The following is a 19,679-nucleotide window of genomic DNA, read 5'->3' on the forward strand; positions in this document are numbered from 1 at the left end:
GCCCGCGGGGCCGCGGCGCCTCCCCCCAACCCGCAGCGGCCCCCACAGCGCCCCTGCTGCTGCCGCTGCTGCTGCTGCTGCTGCTGCTGCAGGCTGTGGTGGTGCCCCGCTCCTTCCGGCTGCTAGACGAGCTTGAAAAGGGCCAAAAGGGACAAGTGGCTGAAGGGGTTTCCTTTGGCTTAGAAGAGGCAGACGACATAACTCTTACAAACTGGTCAGGGACCATCTTCGGTCCCCCGGGGGTACGCTGCTGCTGCTGCTGCTGCTGCTGCTGCTGCTGCTGCTGCTGTTGGTGGTCCTGCTGCTGTTGCTGTTGCCGCTGTTTTATGGGATGAAGAGCTGCGGCTCGTGCTGCTGCTGGTGATGCTTCCGTGGGTCTGCTGCTGCTGACGCTGCACTGTCTGAAGCGGGCCAGATGCTGCTGTTGCTGCTGCTGCTTGCTACTGGTATTCCTTGTGGTGGGCCAGCAACAGCAGCTTCTGCTGCTGCTGCTGCTGGTGCAGCTGGTGGTCCGCGTGTTGCATTCTGTCAAGCTGGCTCTCCTGCTGCTGTTGCTGCTTCTGCTTCCGCATCGGCTTTCGTGCTGCTGTTGCTGCTGCTGTTGCATGTCGGTGTTGCTTCTACCTATGCTCCTCTGCCGCTGCTGCTGCTGCTGCCATTAGGGCGGAGCTGCCTCAGACCACTGCGTGGTTGCCGCTGGTGCTGCTGCTGCCGCCCTGCTGCAGCAGCAGCAGCAGCAGCGCCGCGCTGCTGCGGCGCGTCTTACTCTTTAGAATAGCTGTAGATCTAGCGCTGCAAGCAGTTGAATTGCACTAAACTGTTGGAAACTTTCGACCACACTCAACAAGTGCGGGGTGACCGCTGGTCCACTGGTCCGGACCACTGGTCTGGTGCTGCAGACGGCCTTCGAAAACCGCATTTACTCTGTGTCCATCAACTGCGGCCCTCTTTACCCCGACGCGCCTCCAGATGTTCGTTTTAGAACCAGAATTAATATGCATGCAGTGGACCCCAACGGCACAGTGAGGCTTTAATTAATTAATTGATTAATTAATTGGTTAATTAATTAGTTAATTTTAATGCTTTTGTTTGGTTCAAAATCATTCATTCGTTTGTTCTTTGTTTAATTTGAAGTAATTAATTGCTTTTATGTGCTTTGTCTGATTTGAATTCATTCTTTTGGTCTTTTTAATTCGAATTAGTGCACCCCAACGGCTCGGTGAGGTTTCAAATAATTAAATTAATTGGTCAATTAATTAATTAATTAATTAACCAGTTTATTTGTAATTGCTTTTATTTGGTTTAAATTCATTTGCTCGTTTTTTCTTTGTTTAAATCAAATTAATTAGTTGCTTTTTATCTTTTATTTGGTTCAAATTGCTTTATTCGTTTGTTCTTTATTTCAACTTATTGGACCCCAACGGCACAGTGAGGCTTTTAATTAATTAATTCACTTATTTTTTCTTGCTTTTTTCGGTTTAAATCAATTTATTCATTCGTTTTTGTTCAATTCAAGTTAATTAATTGCTCTCATATTCTTTATTTGATTTAAAATTTACTGTTTTGCACTTTGTCTACTTCAATTGATTTACTCACTTCAATTATTTTTTATTTGTTTCAAACTGATTAACTACTTTATTTATTATTCTACGCCTTTTTCTTCTGCTAATGTTTTGCTGCTGTGGCTCTTGCCTCTTTCTTGCTGCTCGTTTGATGCGTGGCTGCTGCTGCAGCAGCGCGTGCTGCAGCTGCTTCCGCAAACCCTAAACCCTATATGAGGGCGTGTGGCGCAATAGTAGTCAACTAAGACTTATAATTTGTGTTTAATTTGTGTTCATGTTCTTATTTAAATTCTTATTGTTTTATTTTGTGTTTGAAATGCATTTATATTTGCGTTTACACTCTTTCGCATGTCTGCACATCCCTGGTGTACGTACACCCGGAAGCTGCTGCATGCACATCGGAAAAGCCCTCATAAATATGTTTTCGGAGCTCTCGAAGCCTTGAATTTGCTGCAGATATTTAAATATATATATAATTCAAAGACATCAGGTTAAAGGGGACTTTGAAATATTTATTTATTCATTTTGCATGCCTTTTCTCATTTGCATTCCTCTGACTTGCACGGGCCGCCGCAGTGCGCCGGCTGCGGCTGCGGGCGAGCTGAAGCTTGTAGTCGGCGCGAAAAGGAGCAATTTGTGGAATAAAGGTGGAATAAATATAAAATAAATGCAAATTAAATGTAAATGGAGTTAATGGGAGCAAAATAAAAGTGGAAATGGGGGAATTGGGGCGAAAAGGGCGCTTTGCGACGCCGCAGGTTGTCAAAAACAGCTTCCCGCTGCTTCGCCAGTGGCAACGCTCCTACACCATCGATATGCTGCTGACGGCGCTGCGGCAGGAAATGGCTGCGCAGGCGAACCGCCGGCTGCCACAGCCGCCCGAGGGGGAGTTGTACTGAAAAAGTTGAACATTTTCGCAACTTTTTCCCCTTTTTCTCGGCTTTTTTCCGCTTTTTCGGGACTTCCCGAAACCCGAATCAAGGCATTAAGGCCGCAGCAACTGCCGGCCTGCAAATCCCAGAAAAAACTGCCACTAGAAGCAGCAGCGGCACCTGCTGCAACCCGCAAGGCTGCTGCTGCAGCGCCTGCAGCCGCCGCATCGCCGGCAGCACCTGCAGCGCCGGCAGCAGCTGTAGCACCTGCAGCAGCTGCAGCGCCGACAGGAGCTGCAGCACGTGAAGCAGCTGTACCAGCTGCAGCGCAGGCTGCAGCTGCAGCACCTGCAGCAGCTGTGGCAGCTGTAACGCAGGCAGCAGCTGCAGCACCTGCAGCCGCTGCGGCGCCGGCAGCAGTTGGAGCACCTGCAACAGCTGCAGTGCCTGCATCAGCTGCAGCACCTGCTGCGGCTGCAGCAACTGGTGGGGCTGCAGCAACTGTTGCGGCTGCTGCGGCTGCAGTGGCTGCAGCAGCGAAGACAATAGATGAGATCCTGCTGCGGCAGCTGCTGCAGCAGCGAACGCTGCAGAGCTAAGTCCCGTACATTATAATTGTGCAATTGTTGCTAACATCTGTGGATTAAAAAGTCTTTTCATTCTGGATGTCCTTTCACAAAGAGCAGGTGCGACGCAGCCCTTGTGGTGTATAGACAGCTCCCGTTAATAAGCCTTTTGATTCTCAGAGAGAAAAACCAACAAACAAATATCCAAGACAACAAACGAGTCGTATTGTTTGGGGGACTGCTGCAGCAGCTGCTCCTGCAGCGAGATGCCACCGTGCGGGTTCAAGACCAGCAGCAGCTGCAGCTGGAGCACGAACTACAGCTAAAGCGGTTAATGAAGCAGGTGATGCAGCAGCATCGAATGCAGCAGCAGCTAGTGCAGCAGCGGCTAGTGCAGCAGCCACTGCACCAGCAGCATCAGCCAGTGCACCAGCAGCAGCAACAAGTGCAGCAGCAGCAGCAGCTAGTGCTGCAGCACATTAGTTTATTTCTTGCATGCTTACTATTATGTGAGTGCAAAGCCTGTATGCACCTCGGGCAGGGACCAAGGGCAACGATTAGGGTTTATTAACCCTAAATGAGGGGATAAATTATGGTTTACAGATCAAAATAAAAGCATCAAAAGCCCTTGTTTAGCAGCCCCAGTGCCCCGATAGCAATTACACTTTAGGGCCCCAGTTGGGCTTCAAAGCTCGGGGCCAGACACCCTAAATTAGGGTTTAGCTTACGCGTCCAATTCAACGCGCAGGGGAAGAAGTGTTAACTTTGTCAGTTTACACCTCCTCTGGCTGCAGCAGCTGCAGCAGCAAAGTTGCAGAAGCAAAGCTGCAGCAACTAAATCCCCCTCAGGCTGCCCCGAAGGGCCCTAGAGACCCCCCGGTGCCCCCAGAGGCCCAATGGGGCAAAAAAGATTCCTTAGGGTCACCTGAAGTTCCTAAGGGGTTCTTGGGGCTCCTGAGAGGCGTCAAAGGCCCTCTAAGGGCATACAGGGGCCCCAGGGGCCCTTAAGGGCCCCTGAGAGCCCTTGGGGGCCCCCGGGGGCCCCTGGGGGCCCCTGGCGCTGGTGGCGCTCTGGGCCCTTGGCGAGGCCGGGGGCCTCGTGAGTGGCAGTAGGTAGGAAGATAAGTGTGGAATAAATATTCGGCACCTTTCTGTTGAGCTGCAGTGGAGGAGCTTATGGAGCCCCTGTAAAGCCCCAGGGGGCGTCAGTCTTTGCCTTGTGTGTCCAGAGGCGTTTCTGGCCACTTATGCGCAAAGTTGGAATTCTTTTATTTTAGTTGAAAGCCGAAATGTTGTTAAATACGAACTGTCTTAGCTGCTGCAAGTTGAGGGGCCACTGAAGCGCTAGAGCTGCACAGAGCGACCTTAACAAATATAAAAGTGAATGGGAATTTGGACATCAAACCGGCTAGATCTCGCTAGATCCAGGTGCATGTACACTCAAAAAGTCTTTAATAAACTCAGAGACGCCTTTTGGTTTTAATATATTTTCCTTTTGCAGGAGAAAGCACAGTGCTGCTCTGTGGCTAACAGCTTCACAGAGAAGTCCCACGCATGTTGCTGTGTGCGCAGCAGCAGGCGCGGCGGCGCGTGGGCGCGTTAGGCTCCAAATTGTCTCTTTTTTAGCAAATTTAAATGCCAATTAAAGCTGCCTTTTCAATTAAATTAAATTTAAAGAGAAATGCCAAGAAATGGCGGAAACAGAAAGCCGGTGAGGGCGCTTAGAGCGGCTTTCAGACAGCATCGAGAGGCCATGGCCGTGTCGCTGGTGTTTGTCTACGGGAAAGCCTCGGTTTTTTGTTCCTTTATTTGATTTTGAATTTAACGTTAAATTATAATTGATTTATAATTTCGAATTCAATAGATTCCCCGGAGAAAACGAACGCGCGGCGGCGAGCGCGTGCTAGCCTGCGACGGACCTTGAGGTGGTCCCGCGGAGCGGCCAGACGAAGTTCTTTATTTTCTTCTCAATTTACTTGGATAACTTGCCTTCAAATTGAATTGGATGTGTTATTTTTCTTTTTTTATAATGAAAAAGTAGGAAGTTTCTGCCCGAGTGTGCGTGCACGGCTGGGGAGCTGCCGCAAGCGCCGTAGCCCGAGGCAACATCGACAGGGTACGGCCCTCTAGCGCCCGCTCGACCCCTCTCTTTGGTTTCTTCTTGTTTCTAGCTCCCTTCTTTCAATAGTTTGAAGCATTACTGCAAAAAACGACTTTAGTCCGCCCCCGGTGGCTTCCTGGGTTGCGGCGCTCGGCACGGCGGTCTTCCGGCGCAGGGGGGTGTCGATATAGCGCAAGTATGTGGGAGCAGCCGCTGAGTTTGTTTATTTTAGCCAATTCATATTAATTATAATTCCTTTATTAACTCTTAAGCCGCTTCGCTTCGAAGCGCCATGATCTCCCCGGCCTCCCGCACACGGTGAATGAGTCAGCGCTGGTTAGCAGCCAGGTGGTCCTCTTTTTCCGTTTTTTTTTCTTCACTGAAGGCCATCTCAAGGTTGTCGCCTCTGCTGCAGCTTCTGGCGGTGCTGCTGCTGTCGTTGGCCCTGCTGCTGCTGCCGCTGCTGCCGCTGCTGCCGCTGCTGCCGCTGCTGCCGCTGCTGCCGCTGCTGCTGCTGCTGCAGCTGCTGCAGCGGCCCGCGCTGCTGCTGCTCCGTTTATGGCCTCTCTTCACCTGTGGCTCCACACTGTCTGTTAATAGCATGAAGAACAGAATTCTAAATTTGACGCGTCACTACGCCCCGACTCTCCCGACGGTGAGGGGGCCGAGCCCAGACCAGCAGCAGCACGCAGCAGCAGCAGCAGCGGCAGAAGCCCCTGGCCCGAGTGCAGCAGCAGCAGCAGCAGCAGCAGCAGCGGCGCCGCCGCAGTCTCCCAACGGCGTCGACCCCAGCCGCGGCGCCGGCGCCTACCGAGACCCCGCCGCTGCGGCGCCCGCCACCTCCGCAGCAGCAACAGCAGCAGCAGCAGCAGCAGCAGCAGCAGCAGCAGCAGCAGCAGGGGGCGGAGGGGGGCCCCCTGCTTCCAACATGCAAAAAGATAAAAGACTCGACACTGCTGAGGGGAGGCCCCTGGAGTCCCCCTGCCGCCCCAACTGCGCAGCAGATCACCACTGCCACGGGCCTGAAGAAAAGCCCCACTTCTTTTCACTCTGCACCAAATGCGCAACAGACGGCAAAGTACACAAACCCTAAATCCTAAACCCTAAACCCTAAACGCTCAGTTCTGCGCCGTGAGCGCTGGACGCTGACGCGCAGTCTCTAAACCTCCCACTCACTCAAAGGTGGCTTTCAACTAACTCCTGATCTATGACTCGTAAACCCTAAACCCTAAACCCCAGCTCCTAGTCCTTCACCGCTAAACCCTAGCCCCTAAACCCTCGCACGTAAAACCCTAAACCCTAGCCCGTAGACCCCGCCCACTCAGCCCTAACGTCTTCGCGTTTTCCTCAAACCCTGATCCTTCTCTTTCAAACCCTAACTTCTCTCCCTCAAACCCTAACGTTTCTCTGTCAAACCCTAAACCCTCTCCCGCAAACCCTAAACCCTAACCCGTCTTAATTCCTAAGCTCTAACCCCTATCCCCCAAAGCCTAAACCCTAATCCCTATCCCTCAAACCCTAACCCTAATCCCTCTCCAACCCAAACCCTACCCCCTATCCCTCAAGCCCTACACCCTAACCCCTCCCCCCAAACCCTAGCCCCTGCCCCTAAACCCTAACCCCTCCCCCTAAACCCTAGCCTCTCCCCCTAAACCCTGTCCCCTGTCCCCTCCCCCCAAACCCTAGCCCGTCCCCCTAAACCCTATTCCTTCCCCCTAAACCGTAAACCCTAAACCCTAAACCCTAAACCCTCGTGGTTGCTGCGCAGGACAAGCCTCTGCGGGAGCCAGCGAAGGGTTTCATAACGCGCAGCGAAAGCTACGTCAACGCCAGCGCGGCCTCGCGCTGGGAGGTGGACGAGCTCTGCGGCAAAGAGCCCCACAAAGAGCCCTCGGGGCCCGTCTTTGACCGCTCCCGCTTTGTCCAGGAAGTCCAGCTCGACGGTCAGGAACACCCCCCTTCCCCCTCTTCCGGGGGCCTTTAGCGGCCCTTTAGGCGCCCTTTAGGGGCCCTTTAGGGGGCCCTTTAGGGGCCTTTTAGGGGGCCGTGGAGGCGCCCTTTTGGGGCCCTTTAGGGGACCCTGAAGGGGCCCTTTAGGGGCCCTTTAGGGGGCCCTGAAAGGGCCCTTTAGGCGCACTTGAGAGGCCCTAAGGGGCATTTTAGGGCTAGGGACCATTTAGAAGCACTTCAGGGGGCCTTTAGGGGGACTTTAGGCGCACTTTGGGAGGTCTTCAGGCTTCAGGGGTTTCTTTGGGACCTGTAGGGGCCCTTTAGAGGCCCTTCAGGGGCCCTTTAGGTGCCCTTTAGGGGCCTTTAGGGGCCCTTCGGGGCTCCTTAGGGGAACTTGGGGGCCCTTAAGAAGGCGGTAGGTGCCCAGGGGTTCCCGAGTTAGACTCTTGTTAGGCTCCACGGACATTTCCTAGGTTCTTGTTGGACCCTGTAGAGACTTTCAGACCTTTTGAGGTGTTTGGGCCGTACAAACCAGTTTTAGGACTTTCTAGATTCTTGAAAGTTCAATTTAGGTTCTTTTAGGTCCCTTTTAAGTCTTTCTCAGGCCTCTTTTAGTTCCCTTCAGCCTTACAGACCCTTCTAAATCCTTTTAAACCCTCAACGACCTTTTTAGGGTCCTCTTGGGTTCTCTTTTGCTCCCTTTTATATACGCCTTTTAGGCTTTTTGGGGCTGGGCTTTGCGGGCGTGCAGGCACTGTGAGCATAAACGACATTTTTGACTTCTCGCACGGCCAGAACTTGGGGAAGGGGTCTTATGGACAAGTGATGAAGGCCAGGGACTTCAAGACGGGGACCACGAGGGCCATCAAAGTGGTCTACAAGCCCCGCATTGAAAATGTCACTCGCCTCAAGAGGGAAATCCTCATCATGTGGGGCCCCAGCCACTCGCCAGTGCAGCACTTGAACTTTTTGCAATTATTTTGCGAAATTTATTCCCTTTTTTACTTCCGAAATATTCTCTTTTATGGAAATATTTTTGCATTTAAATTAGTTGACTTCGGTGGCATTTTTTCTCTGGGAGATCTGCTTTTATAACAGTCTTTTCGGCCCAGGCGCCTTCCCTTTCATTCGTGCATATTAATTAACTCCTGCGAGTTTCAATGTGAACATATATTGTTTTTTTGCCCTAGATATTTAATATTCAACATGTACAAATGCGTGGAGATATATATATGCATATATATATGTATATACATACATATTTATAGATATAGTGCAGCTGCTACCTGTAGTTTTGCTGTTTGCTGTGCGGCGGTGGAGAGGCGGGAAGCTCCAGCAAGGGCGGGGGGTCTGCTGCAGCTCCTGCTGCTGCTGCTGCAGCGGGAACAGCAAAAGTGCGTGCTGTGCGGGTGTGGGGGCCTGCAGGAAGCGCCTGGACCACCCGAACATAATAAAGTTGTTTGAAGTTTACGAAGACGAAAAGAACTTGTATCTGGTGATGGAGCTTTGCACCGGAGGAGAGCTTTTTGAGCGCATCATCAAAAGTGGCCACTTTTCCGAACGCTATGCTGCATGCCTCATGCGCCAAGTCTTTTCTGCTGCTGCATACTGCCACGCCAACAATGTCATGCACAGAGACCTCAAGCCAGAAAACCTTCTCTACGCCGACAGCTCGCCCCTTTCAGCCCTCAAGGTCATTGGTGAGGCCCCCCACTGCTGCTGCTGCTGCTGCTGCTGCAACCAGTGCTCTGCAGCTGCAGTAACCTGCGCCCTGCAGTTGTAGGACGTAAACAGCATCCATGGAGCAGCATACAGGGTGCTGCAGCGCTGCAGGCCTTTGGGGGCTCTAATAGTTCTAGTGGTGGCGGCTGTGTTAAGGCGTTTCGCTTTATATTTAAAGCACATTTTTGCTGCTTTAGTTGGGTTCACTTCCGAGTTTGTTTGTTGCTGCTTTTCCAATTCAATATGGGGCATTTTGTTTGCTGATTAATCATCTTGCGTTTACTTTAAACACTTTTATTTGTTTTTGACAGTAAGGCGGTAGTGGGACCGCCACGCATTAGCAGAAATATATTTATTATATAGGGGAAGAGCCTCAGGCCAATGAAATAGCTGTCTTTGTGTGCTGCAGTTATTCAGCTTGAGTGAAGATTGCGCATCCGTGCATTCCTTATTATTTTTCGGGTTGTATGATTTGTTTGTTGATAGACAAATTCACAATTTGTATTCATCTGTACATACATATACCTTGTGCAATTACATATTTCTCTATTTATGTAAATGTAATAATCGATTAAGTTTTGCCTGTGTATCTCTCTGTGTGTATTATATGTATTTAAATATATATATATATTTATTACATACGAATTTAGAGATGCAAACTACGCACGGGTTGTGCCTAAGCTTGCGTGGCTGCTTCATGATTTGCACAATTTCTTGAAAACGTCTGGTTCGCACAAATGGAGCACCATAATTAATCTTTGCAAACATGGGTTATCTCTTTGCACGTAAGAATAGTTACCTTTTCCATTTTAATCTTTATTTATATCCCCAAGAAAAAGTGCGGATCTGCATGTGCCTGCGGGTGTAAACACCTGTACAACTGTGCGAGCGCCAATGTGCTGGTGCTGCTGCTACTGCGGTGTAGGATTGGGCATTTTGCTTGTGTGTGGTCTGTGTGCCTAATTGGCTTCTTTTGCTTGGTTTTTTGTTTCGAATGCTTTTAGTTTCTCTATCTGACGGGCTTTTGCCTGATTGTGCCGTTGCTGCCTTTCGCCTGCGCCGGCGTTGCTGGGCGCTGCACATAAAGTGCATTCCCGCTGCTGCTGCTTGCTGCTGCTTGCTGCTGCTGCTACAGACTGGGGCTTCGCTGCTCGCTGCGGCCGCAGCCATAAGTTCAGCAGCGTCGTGGGCACGCCTTATTACGTTGCGCCTGAAGTTCTTTTCGGCAAGTACGGCAGCGAGTGCGACATATGGAGCACAGGTGTCATTCTTTTCATTCTTCTTTGCGGCTATCCGCCTTTCCGTAAGCCAAGGCATCAGTTACATGATACAAAAGGGCAAATATATGTGTATATCCACATATTTATATTCCCTTTTCACGGTTGTATACATCTATACACAAATATGTAGACAATGCCAGAACGGATGCATGTGCATATATATCCCTTGGCAAACATACATTCGAATATCTTCGCCCGCAGTGCCGGCGACGTTCAAGTTGGCATCATGTCTTCAAGTGAAGTAATCCATTTACCTTTATCTATGTTTGTCATCGCTGCGCCGTTGAACGCCTTGGGGAGCGTTGCTGCTGCTGCTGCTGCTTCTGCTGCGCGTCAAGTTGCACTGCTAGTCATCGTCAAAGCGGGTTGTGGCTTGTCGCGGCGCAGGCGCAAGCCGGGCATGCCTGGGCAGCAGATTTTCTTGAGCTTAGTGTGCAGTTTGAGCGTTTGTTTTCCTGGAGGTTTTGTTGGGAGCTCGCACTATGTGTTTGTATAAATAGAATATTGAACAAATGGGCGAACATAAGGGTAGAAATAGAGGGGAATGCTGCTTGTGTTGCGTTGCTGCTGCGTTTCGCGGGTCCCAGATGGGAAAGACAACCAGGCGATTCTGAAGAAAGTGCAGGCGGGGGAGTTCAGCTTTGACCCGCGCCACTGGAAGCGGATTTCGGAGCCGGCGAAGGACTTGGTGAGAAGATGTTTGACTTACGTGCCTTCGAAACGTATCACCGCGCAAGAGGCGCTGCAGCACCCGTGGATTCAGGCCTATGCTGCGGGCCACGGGGGCGTGGAGCAGGCACTTTCAGTGCGTCTTGGGTCGGATTTGATAGAACGTTTCAAAAACTTCCAGCGGCTGCACAAGCTGAAGAGACTGGCCATTACCTGCGTGGCCTACCAGCTCTCCGACAGTGAAATCGGCATGCTGCACGACGCTTTCGCCGCGCTGGACAAAAACGCAGACGGAGTCCTCACTGTGAGCGAAATGCAGCAGGGGCTGGAGCAGTGCGGCATTCAAGGGGAAGACGTGATCGAAGTGCTTAAGGAACTCGACACCGACGGAAACGGCACAATTGACTACACCGAGTTCATCGCCGCCTCCATGGATCACAAAATCTATGAACAGGAATCCGCCTGCCAGAACGCCTTCAGGGTCTTTGACCTCGACGGCGACGGCAAGATATCCGTGTAAGAATTTCAAAATGAATCGGGATCAAACTGGCAAGAACGAAATTGCTTTTCTGCTGCATCTGTGCGCTGTGTACTGCTAAGTAGCAGTGGAATTCCTGTGCAGCTTACGCTAATTCAAGTCCTACGGTTTACTGTGCCTCATGTTTCTTTTATTTTTTCCCTTTGCCGATGGCCTGCTCTGCACATGTATTCGTTTTGCTGCTGTTTCCAATTTAATGAAATGCATGTCAGGTCAGCAGTGGAGGTGCAGCTCTTGCTGGCTTTGTGCGCTTTTGTCTGACAGAGATGAATTGCATAAAGTGCTCGAGACGAATTACATTAAGGAGGCGTTCAGTAAGGAGGCTGTCCTTGAAATGATTAGAGAGGTGCGTCAGAACACTTTCTGAATCTTTGGATGTCTTGCAGCTGCGGCTTGCAGTTCACGCTCATTTAAGAGTACAGAATAACGCAGGCGGCGCACGTATTACTTGCCCTTTTTGAATTTTTTAGTGTTGAGGAGCTCCAGAATCGCCGAAAATGGATTTAAATTCGATTTAGTGTTTCAAATTTAGCGTTTTTGGTTTTTCGGGCTGCAGGGGGATCTCAACAACGACGGCATGATCGACTTCGACGAATTTATGCGCATGATGAGAGGCCGCCAAAGGAAAGCCAGCGAAGGCACTTCGCCGCTGGCTCGCGCGCGGGCGCTGCTGTACCGTCGTTATGATAACTGAGAGAGTGAACGAAAGAGAAAAGAGAGAGAAGAAAGAAATACAAAGTGGAAAAGATTTATTCTTGTGGGGTTAGTGAACGGCGTGAGGCGCTCCCCCCGACAGCGACGAGTCCGAGTTGTCTGTGCTGGGGCGCTCGCGAGAGGCAAAGGCCTAGCGCTTGTTCCAAAAGGCTGCAACGAGCCAGCGCTAACCGAACTTGTAAAAATGAAGAAGACAAAGACAAGCAAACAAAGATAAGAAAGCAAGGGGAAGCAAAGTGCAGCAGCAGACGCAGCGCAGCAAAGAAAGTGACTGCCGGCGCCTGCCAGGAAAGACATTATAGTCAGCTGACTGCGGTGGGGGCGCCTCGCTGCACATTTTCTTGTTAGCTTTTTGTCTGTTGAGCCACTCACCGAAGTGCTCCTTCCTACGAAAGTAGTAACATTGTTCTATTTGTTCCTTTTTCAGTTGCAGGGAGGGGTTGAGAGCTGGCCGGCTTTCAAAATGTAGCACGGCGTAGCATTCACGGAAGCTCCCTTCGGTTTGCAAAGCACCTTTACTATTTCACACTTGGCTGTACAATAAGTCGTAAAACTGCGGCGTTCTTACGGGTCGGTGTATGACTAGCCGCAGCTGGCGGTGGCTAGCTGTCGCTAGCTGCTGTTTCCCCAACTGAGAAAGCCCTGTTTCCTTCTACAGTGCAGGAATTAAAGTCGCTAGTTCTCACTTCAGCGGGCTGGAGGGGACAGCGTCACCAGTGAGACATACCATGTCCCACGGGGTGTTGGCCATGTACGTGCTCTAGGGACCGAAATTAATGTGATTAATAGAAATGGTTTGATGAATATTTGTGGACACTAGTAATTAGCGCTCATTTGGGAGCGCAGACTTCACAGAGGAACTATTCGTGTGGGTGCTGGTCGTTGGCGTAGCAAATGCAGACTAGACGAATACGTTGCTAGTGATGTAAAATGCACAGTACTGTGAAGTACATATAGTGACATCTAAAAATGACGAAAACTCAAATAGAGAGAAATCGAGTGGCTCTGCTAGCGTTGGGCGCAGCCGACCGCCCCACATCCTGAACACCTATGGCAGCACACACAGCGTCCGGAACAGCGCTTTTAAGCTGTAGATGAGTATGTAAAGATAAAATAAAATTAAAAATTAAAAGTGCCCTGTTGTAACTGCAGAAAGTTGGGCCTTCAGTGCAGTCACTACAGTTTTGTCTAGGGAGCTCGCCTGCAGCCAGTGTCTTCTGGCCTCTGTAGTGGTTGAGAGTTACTAGCGCGTACTCTCTCGTTGTCTTGACTCCGAAACCTGATGCATTCCCACGAAATGGATCGACTGGGCTGCATCAGATAAATAAGTATGACTTCATTTGTCCAATAGCAGTTTCAAAAGGGCCCTGGCTCACCATTTTCCGTCCGTTTCCTTCCCCCGCGCTGGATTTAAATTGTGGGCTTTGGGGTCACTTCGAGCCAAAAATGCGGCCCGAAGAAGAGCTGCACCCCGGCGATGGCTACGGAGGCAATGGGGTGCACTTTTTCCCCCCCAGTGCAGACTCAAGTTTGATATTTCTGCACGGACGAGGCGATAGCGGGGAGGGCTGGGGGGTGCTGGCTGGCTTGTTGGACAGCAGAGAGGCCCTGCGGGGCCGCGTGCGCCTCATTTTGCCAACAGCGGACAGAATTCATATTACAAAATATGACATAGAGTGCAACGCGTGGTTTGACTCGCGTTCGGAGCGCCGGGACATAGACGAAGACGCAAAGGGTTTCGAGCGCAGCCACCGCCGCGTTCAACATTTAATTCAACAAGAAATACAAAACGGAATTAAACCTTCACGGATCATTGTGGCGGGCTTCAGCCAGGGAGGCGCAATGGCCTACTACACTCCCTTGCGCTCGGACACCCCTCTGGCCGCAGCCATTTGCCTCAGTGGCTGGTGCCCGTTTCTGCACGATTTAATCGTGCAAAAGGCGTTTGCCAGCGGCAACTGTCAGTTCATGCACATGCACGGCGTGGCAGACACAGTAGTTGACTACAGCTTCGCGCGGCAGTCGTATGAAGCCGCTGTGGAGGCAACGAAGAAAGCAGCAGCAGCTGCTGCTGCTGATCCCGCAACAGTGGCGAGTAGATTCGAATTTAAAACCTATGAGAGACTTGGCCACGAGTCTAACGCCAAGGAAATGGCAGACTTCCTGCATTTCATTGAGCGCTGTCTCGCAAAAAACACCTGAGCTTTCCTTAAGCCCTGCGCACCGGAACGAAAACCCGCACGCCTGCCGGTGGCTGTAGCCAACATAGAAAAGTAGCAAACAAAAGAAGACCTTTAAATCCCTCAGAAGCTCCTCCAAACATGCGATGTAGACTCCCTTGGAATTATACATAACGAACGCCACATCTTAAATCCTAAACCTTGGAATCAGGTCTGCCGTGAGCTCGCGACGTGCTGAATACCCAATTACCCTGACTTTGCAACTTATCTGAACTCATTGCTTTCAACACCATTCCCCTTCGCTGGAAAAGTTCCCTAGAGTCATGTACCCCTGGGCATAAGAGCCACTTGGCCCAACATTGGACCCACCAGGTCTACACGGAGCTGGCAGCACAACAAAACCCACATCACCATATAATGACAAAAAATATAAAATAAAAAGAGTCCCAAGCCAGTCAGATCATCTAACGCGGGCCCCAACGTCTCGCCGGCTGTCCAAAGAATTGCCTGGGGGCCCCCTAAAAGCAAAGCTCCGCGAGGCGCCTCAGAGGCCCCTTTGTGCGAAACTGCTCAGGCTTTGGGGGCCCTGCCGCGGTTTCATAAGCCCCACTGAATGGCTGAGTGCTTTCCTCAAAGACGTCGGGCTTTAATGACGAACTCGGAGGCCCCAGGGGGGCTCCCTGGTCCCTCTCTTTAGGGGCCCCCAGGGGGCCCCCAAAGAGAGGGACCAGGGAGCCCCATAGGGGCCCCTAGGGGCCCCCTATGGGGCTCCTGGAGGTGCTGCTTCGTACAGTGTGCATTTGGCTTCAGAGCCCTGACTTTGTGGGCTGCTTTTTGAGACTGCGGACGTAGAGGTTGTGCATTCGGAGTTTGTGGATGTTGGTGCATCTGTCTCTGAGATCTTGAATTAAATCAGTGAAAACGTCGAACTTCTTGACAATAACTTTGCTCACCAAGGCCTGCTTCACTGCGTCCGGCAGCACTGGCACTTGAAAGGCATACACCGGGCAGTAGCCGTAACTTCGCTCCACCTCTGCATGCACTATATCCCGGGGGGCCACTGGGCCAATGCCTCCGTGGACCACTGGAATGCGCATTCCCATTTCCACCTGAAAAAAGATAATCATCGCACAAAGTAACTCCGAATATCCATCGAGTTATGAATTTATAGTACGTCTAAATGCTTGTATGCAGTATTTATATATACATATGAACGAAGTGAAGCAGCAGCAGCAGCAGCAGCAGCAGCAGCAGCAGTAGCAGCAGCAGCACCTCTATCTTCTCGAATTCGTCCATAAGCAAGTCGAAGCTGCCCACGTAACGTGTCCGAAGGATCACTGGCACCACTGGAGCATCTTTGGGGGGGGCAGGGATAGTCTAAGGCAGCACAAAGAAGCAGCAGAGCAATTATCATATAACCCCCGGCTGAAGCTTTTAGTCCTTGTTTTAGGGTTTAAAGGCTAGGGTTAAAGGATTGGAGGCTAGGGTCTAGGGCTTCGAGGCTAGGGTTTAGGGTTTGGCTCTCTTACTTTAATTTCCTGTTTGTCTGTGGAGCTCTCTAAGGGCTTTTCGTCTTCTCCGTTGATCAGCTGGTTCACTTCTTCTTCCGACAGCAGCGGCTCTTGAAGAGCTTTCCGTCTTTGCTGCTCGGCCTCCACAACTGTAGCACGCAACAGCCGCTGCTGCTGCTCATATGCTTCTTTCTGCAGCAAAGCGCGCCCGCAAATGCGCGGGCAAACCCTAAACCCTAAGCTCCAAACCCTAAACCCTAAACCCTAAACCCTGAACTCCGTGCCCGGTACCCGAAGCCCTACACCCTGCGCAGCAGCAAGTGCTCCTGCGCGATACTCACGAACCACAAGCCCATGATTTAGGGCTAGGGTTTAGGGCTTAGCGTTTCCGGAGGTGCCTGTGTCTCTTTTTCTATTCCTAGTCCCTTATATGTAGCATTTGCAAAAGCTAAAGAACACTTTGATGGTATGCATGTGAAATGCACGGCCGTGTTGCATGCATGCGCATGCATGCCAATGCCCGGAGCACTTCCATAAAAGGTAGTGCAAGTGTAATAATACAATGAAATATGCCTTCAAATTTATCATATCTTTAATAGACAAATTTCATCGTGCGCTTCAAAACAAGCCTTCATAAAAAACATACGCATCTACATATTTTCTGAGGACTGACTTGATTGCATCTATGTCAGAAGATGGAGAAAACAAATCTTTCGCAAATACTTTTTCTTCGCTGCGCATATGTACTCTTGAAAGTTATTAGTGTCTTGAAAGTGTTCAAATTTGATAAGCTACTTGGGTATACACAAGCACATATGCATGCGCATACTTGTGTACTTGTACGCATGCACATCTGCATTATATATATACATATATATGTATACACACATATATAAGCATATATGTACTTCTAATATACGTATATGTACTCGTCAACTGATACCCCTGAAGATGTGCTTATTTATATATAAATATACTTGAACACGCGCCTTTATACACATATACTTTCTTATACGGGTCTGGCTGTACACTTTTCAAGTTAGAATATATATATATATATATGTACGCACACGCTTATATACTGCGTACGTTTTTGCATGCACATGCAGCCAGTAGTACGTCATTGTTCATGTGCATATAAACTACTAAGCGCAAAGACTTTTATTTATTTATTTATTTATTTATTTATTTATTTATTTATTTTACCATCAAGTCTTACTCTTTGTCTTGACTTTGCCCTCCAGCGGCTCATCAGCTCTTCATTTTCCCTTACAACGCGTTCGGCCCATTCCTCTTGCGTTTCGAATGGCCGCAGCGAACTGGAGCCTGCGGCGCCTTTTGCTGCAGCAGCAGCTGCTGCTGCAGCGGTTCCTGTTTCTGTTGCTGCTGCCTCTCCTTCTGCTTCCATTTCTTTTGCTGCTGCTGTTGCTGCTTCCGCTGCAGAGGCGAAGCCCCATGCAGTGCTGTTGGCCTCGCTGCTGTTGGGGTGCTGCAGCTGCCGACGGCGCCGCGTAGAAGACCTCCCGAGCTGCTGAACTTCAGACAGCTGCTGCCGCTGCTGCTGCTGCTGCTCTTGGTCCTGCTGCTGCTGCTGCTGCGTTTGTTCCTTCTGCTTCTCTGCATAGAAAAGCATCTCATCATCATCTGAGTCTTCTTCTGGCGAGACAACGATTGGCTCGAGATCAATATGATCAGGCCGAGCATTGGTTTGCTGCTGCTGCTGCTGCGTCTTTGGGCGCATCCCTAGAAGCTCCATCTCATCAAGGAGCTCCTCCCCGGGCGCTGCTGTTGCTGCTGCTGCTGCACCGTCGGCGTCGGCGCCTGGGGTGTCTCTACACCTGCCTTGAAGTGGCAGGCTCCGCATCGGCCTTTCAAAGTCAGCTCTTGTGGCGTCCGTGAAGAGGGGACCTTTGCTGCTGCTGCTGCTGCTGCTGCTGCTGCTGCTGTCGTCATCTGGGATCCCGAATTCTTCGATGGCCCTCCTTCCTGCGGAGACAGGCCTCCGTATTTGCTGCTGCTGTTGCTGCAGCAGGTGCCACCTGCTGCCCGGCTGCTTGGGGTGGTCGACTTCCCAGGGCAGCTGCAGCAGGGGCCCGTCAATTTGCTGCTGCTGCTTCTGCTCCAGAGCCTGCCGGTACTTGGCCAGCCTGTAGGCCCTGGTTTGAGGGAGGCACAGCAGCAAATCATCTATTGCCGCTTCCCCCCCCTTACCCCGCTGCGAGGCTATTTCCAAAACTGAACCCACTTCAAAGGGGGCCCCCAAGGGGCCCCTGTCTTCTCCTAGGGCCTCCGGAGTGTAGGGGGCCTCCTTGAAGGTACAGCTGTGCCGCCACACCGAAGAAATGCGCCCATAAACGCTGCCAGCCACGAAGTAGTTCCCTGCCCCACAACTCACGCATGCACACGACCCTCTGCTGCTGCTGCTGCTGCTGCTGGTGCTCCAGGTGCTGCCAGGTGCAGCGAGTTCAGGGTGCTAAGGCTGCAGCTGCGAGTCTAGCGGATGCTCACGTGGATGGCGAAGTTTATTCTGCTGCTTCTGCTACTGCTGCTGCTGCTGGTGTGAGGACACTGCTAGTGCCGCTGCTAAACTTGCTGCTAACTAGTTGCGTTGCTGCTGGTGCCGCCGCTGCTGCTGCTGCAGCACTGCTGCTGCTGCTCACCAGTGGACAGAGCCCCTGACTTCAGTAGCACAGTGTAAATAAGGCCTCGGTCTCGTGTCTGCTGTATGTCCAGAATGAGCCCTACGGCTGAGGGACCCAAGTGGCCCTCCACAAGGCAGTCTGAGCGCCGCTGCACGTGCCGGTACCTGGAGCAGCAGCAACAGCAGCAGCAGCAAAAGCAGCAACGCCGCCATCAACAGCAGCGAATTGAGTAGCAGGAGCCACACATGTCCAGTCTCAGCAGCACGAGCAGCAACAGATGCAGAAGCAGCAGCAGCAGCAGCAGCAGCAGCAGCTCCAAGGGCAACGGCAGCAACTTGAACAGCAGCAGCAGCAGCAGCAGCAGCAGCAGCAGCAGCGGCGCTACCTGGTTGCAGCTCCGGGAGTCACGCAGAAAGACGAGGGTCCCCTCAGGGGAAGCTGCAGCAGCGCCGTCGTTTCAGCAATGCGGCTGAGAAGCAGCTGCAGCAGCAGCAGCAGACCAGAAGCAGCACAGCGAAAGGAGCATTTGGGCGGGAGCAAGAGAGGCAGCAGCATCGGAGGCAGCAGCAAACCAACTCCCCTGCTGCTGAAGCTAAGAGGCACTGCGGCATTCGCAGCAGCAGCAGCAACAGCAACCTCAACAGCAGCAAAAGCAGCAGCAGCAGCAGCAGCAGTGCCGCTACCTGGCTGACCCAAGACACTGATTACGCGACCCTAAACCCTAAAACCCAAACCCGAAACCCTAAAACCTAAACCCTAAAGCCTAAACCCTAAACCCTAGGCCAAGCCCACCTTCACGCCATGGCCATAGAGGGCGGAAATAGCCAGGGCATTCATCGCCTCTGAACTAAAATCTCTTTCAATTATTTTTTCTTCCGCCATTCTTTGGCAGGCTCGTCGCAGCTGCATGCGCAGCAGCAGCAGCTGCTGCAGCGCAGCGCCGTGGGCGCTCTGGGCTGCTGCTGCTGCTGCTGCTGCCGCTGCTGCGGACAGCTCGCTGCCCTGCAGCAACTGCTGCTCTGCCTCCTGCAGCTGCAGCAGGGCCGCTCGCACCCTGCTGCTGCTGCTGGTGCTGCTGGTGCTGGGGAGCAGCTTGTCTATTTTATTCAGGACGAAGATAACGGGCAGCCCGCATGCATCTGCCTGCTTGATGGCTTCTTCAGTTTGCTGCTGCTGCTCCTTATTTGCCTCGATCACCACAACAGCAACATCTGCTGCTGCTGCTGCGCGGGCCCTCATGCTGCTCATTGCCTCGTGGCCAGGCGTATCGATAAACGATATCAGCTGCCCCTCGCTGCTGCTCCCGCGGCCACTGCCGCCGCCGCAGCCGCTGCTGCTGCTGCTGCTGCTGCTGCTGCTGCTGGCTGGGTCG

At 51.6% G+C, this 19,679-nt stretch overlaps 5 protein-coding genes across 5 annotated transcripts in view; 3 read left to right on the forward strand and 2 right to left on the reverse strand.

The window, feature by feature from the left end:
* ETH_00011240 (ubiquitin-conjugating enzyme e2, putative) overlaps window positions 1–773 on the forward strand; it is a gene marked incomplete at both ends in the record, with an annotated part of 968 nt that extends 195 nt beyond the window's left edge. The window contains 2 exons of the mRNA XM_013377363.1: window positions 93–242; window positions 663–773. Of these exons, the coding sequence (XP_013232817.1) occupies window positions 93–242; window positions 663–773 (261 nt within the window). The remainder of the gene's footprint in view (window positions 1–92; window positions 243–662) is intronic.
* Window positions 774–2,539: 1,766 nt separating this feature from the next.
* Window positions 2,540–2,887, reverse strand: ETH_00011245 (uncharacterized protein; the record flags this gene model as incomplete). Its single annotated transcript, XM_013377364.1, has 1 exon — window positions 2,540–2,887. One exon carries the CDS (start codon window positions 2,885–2,887, stop codon window positions 2,540–2,542), a length of 348 nt encoding a protein of 115 aa, XP_013232818.1.
* A 2,815-nt stretch (window positions 2,888–5,702) lies between these two features.
* Window positions 5,703–11,954, forward strand: ETH_00011250 (CAM kinase, CDPK family TgTOXPK2, putative; the record flags this gene model as incomplete). The annotated part of the gene is made up of 8 exons (XM_013377365.1): window positions 5,703–6,179; window positions 6,870–7,044; window positions 7,803–7,980; window positions 8,477–8,751; window positions 9,909–10,076; window positions 10,641–11,238; window positions 11,525–11,606; window positions 11,817–11,954. 8 exons carry the CDS (start codon window positions 5,703–5,705, stop codon window positions 11,952–11,954), a joined length of 2,091 nt encoding a protein of 696 aa, XP_013232819.1.
* Window positions 11,955–13,420: 1,466 nt separating this feature from the next.
* On the forward strand, window positions 13,421–14,176 carry ETH_00011255 (Acyl-protein thioesterase 1, related; the record flags this gene model as incomplete). Its single annotated transcript, XM_013377366.1, has 1 exon — window positions 13,421–14,176. One exon carries the CDS (start codon window positions 13,421–13,423, stop codon window positions 14,174–14,176), a length of 756 nt encoding a protein of 251 aa, XP_013232820.1.
* Window positions 14,177–14,960: 784 nt separating this feature from the next.
* ETH_00011260 (uncharacterized protein) lies at window positions 14,961–19,555 on the reverse strand (the record flags this gene model as incomplete). The annotated part of the gene is made up of 7 exons (XM_013377367.1): window positions 14,961–15,263; window positions 15,427–15,531; window positions 15,684–15,857; window positions 16,885–18,044; window positions 18,326–18,471; window positions 18,693–18,787; window positions 19,100–19,555. 7 exons carry the CDS (start codon window positions 19,553–19,555, stop codon window positions 14,961–14,963), a joined length of 2,439 nt encoding a protein of 812 aa, XP_013232821.1.
* Between the last annotated feature and the right edge of the window lie 124 nt (window positions 19,556–19,679).

Source organism: Eimeria tenella, genomic scaffold, assembly GCF_000499545.2.
Source record: "Eimeria tenella Houghton genomic scaffold, Eth_scaff5, whole genome shotgun sequence".
In the NCBI taxonomy this organism is placed as follows: Eukaryota; Apicomplexa; class Conoidasida; order Eucoccidiorida; family Eimeriidae; genus Eimeria; species Eimeria tenella.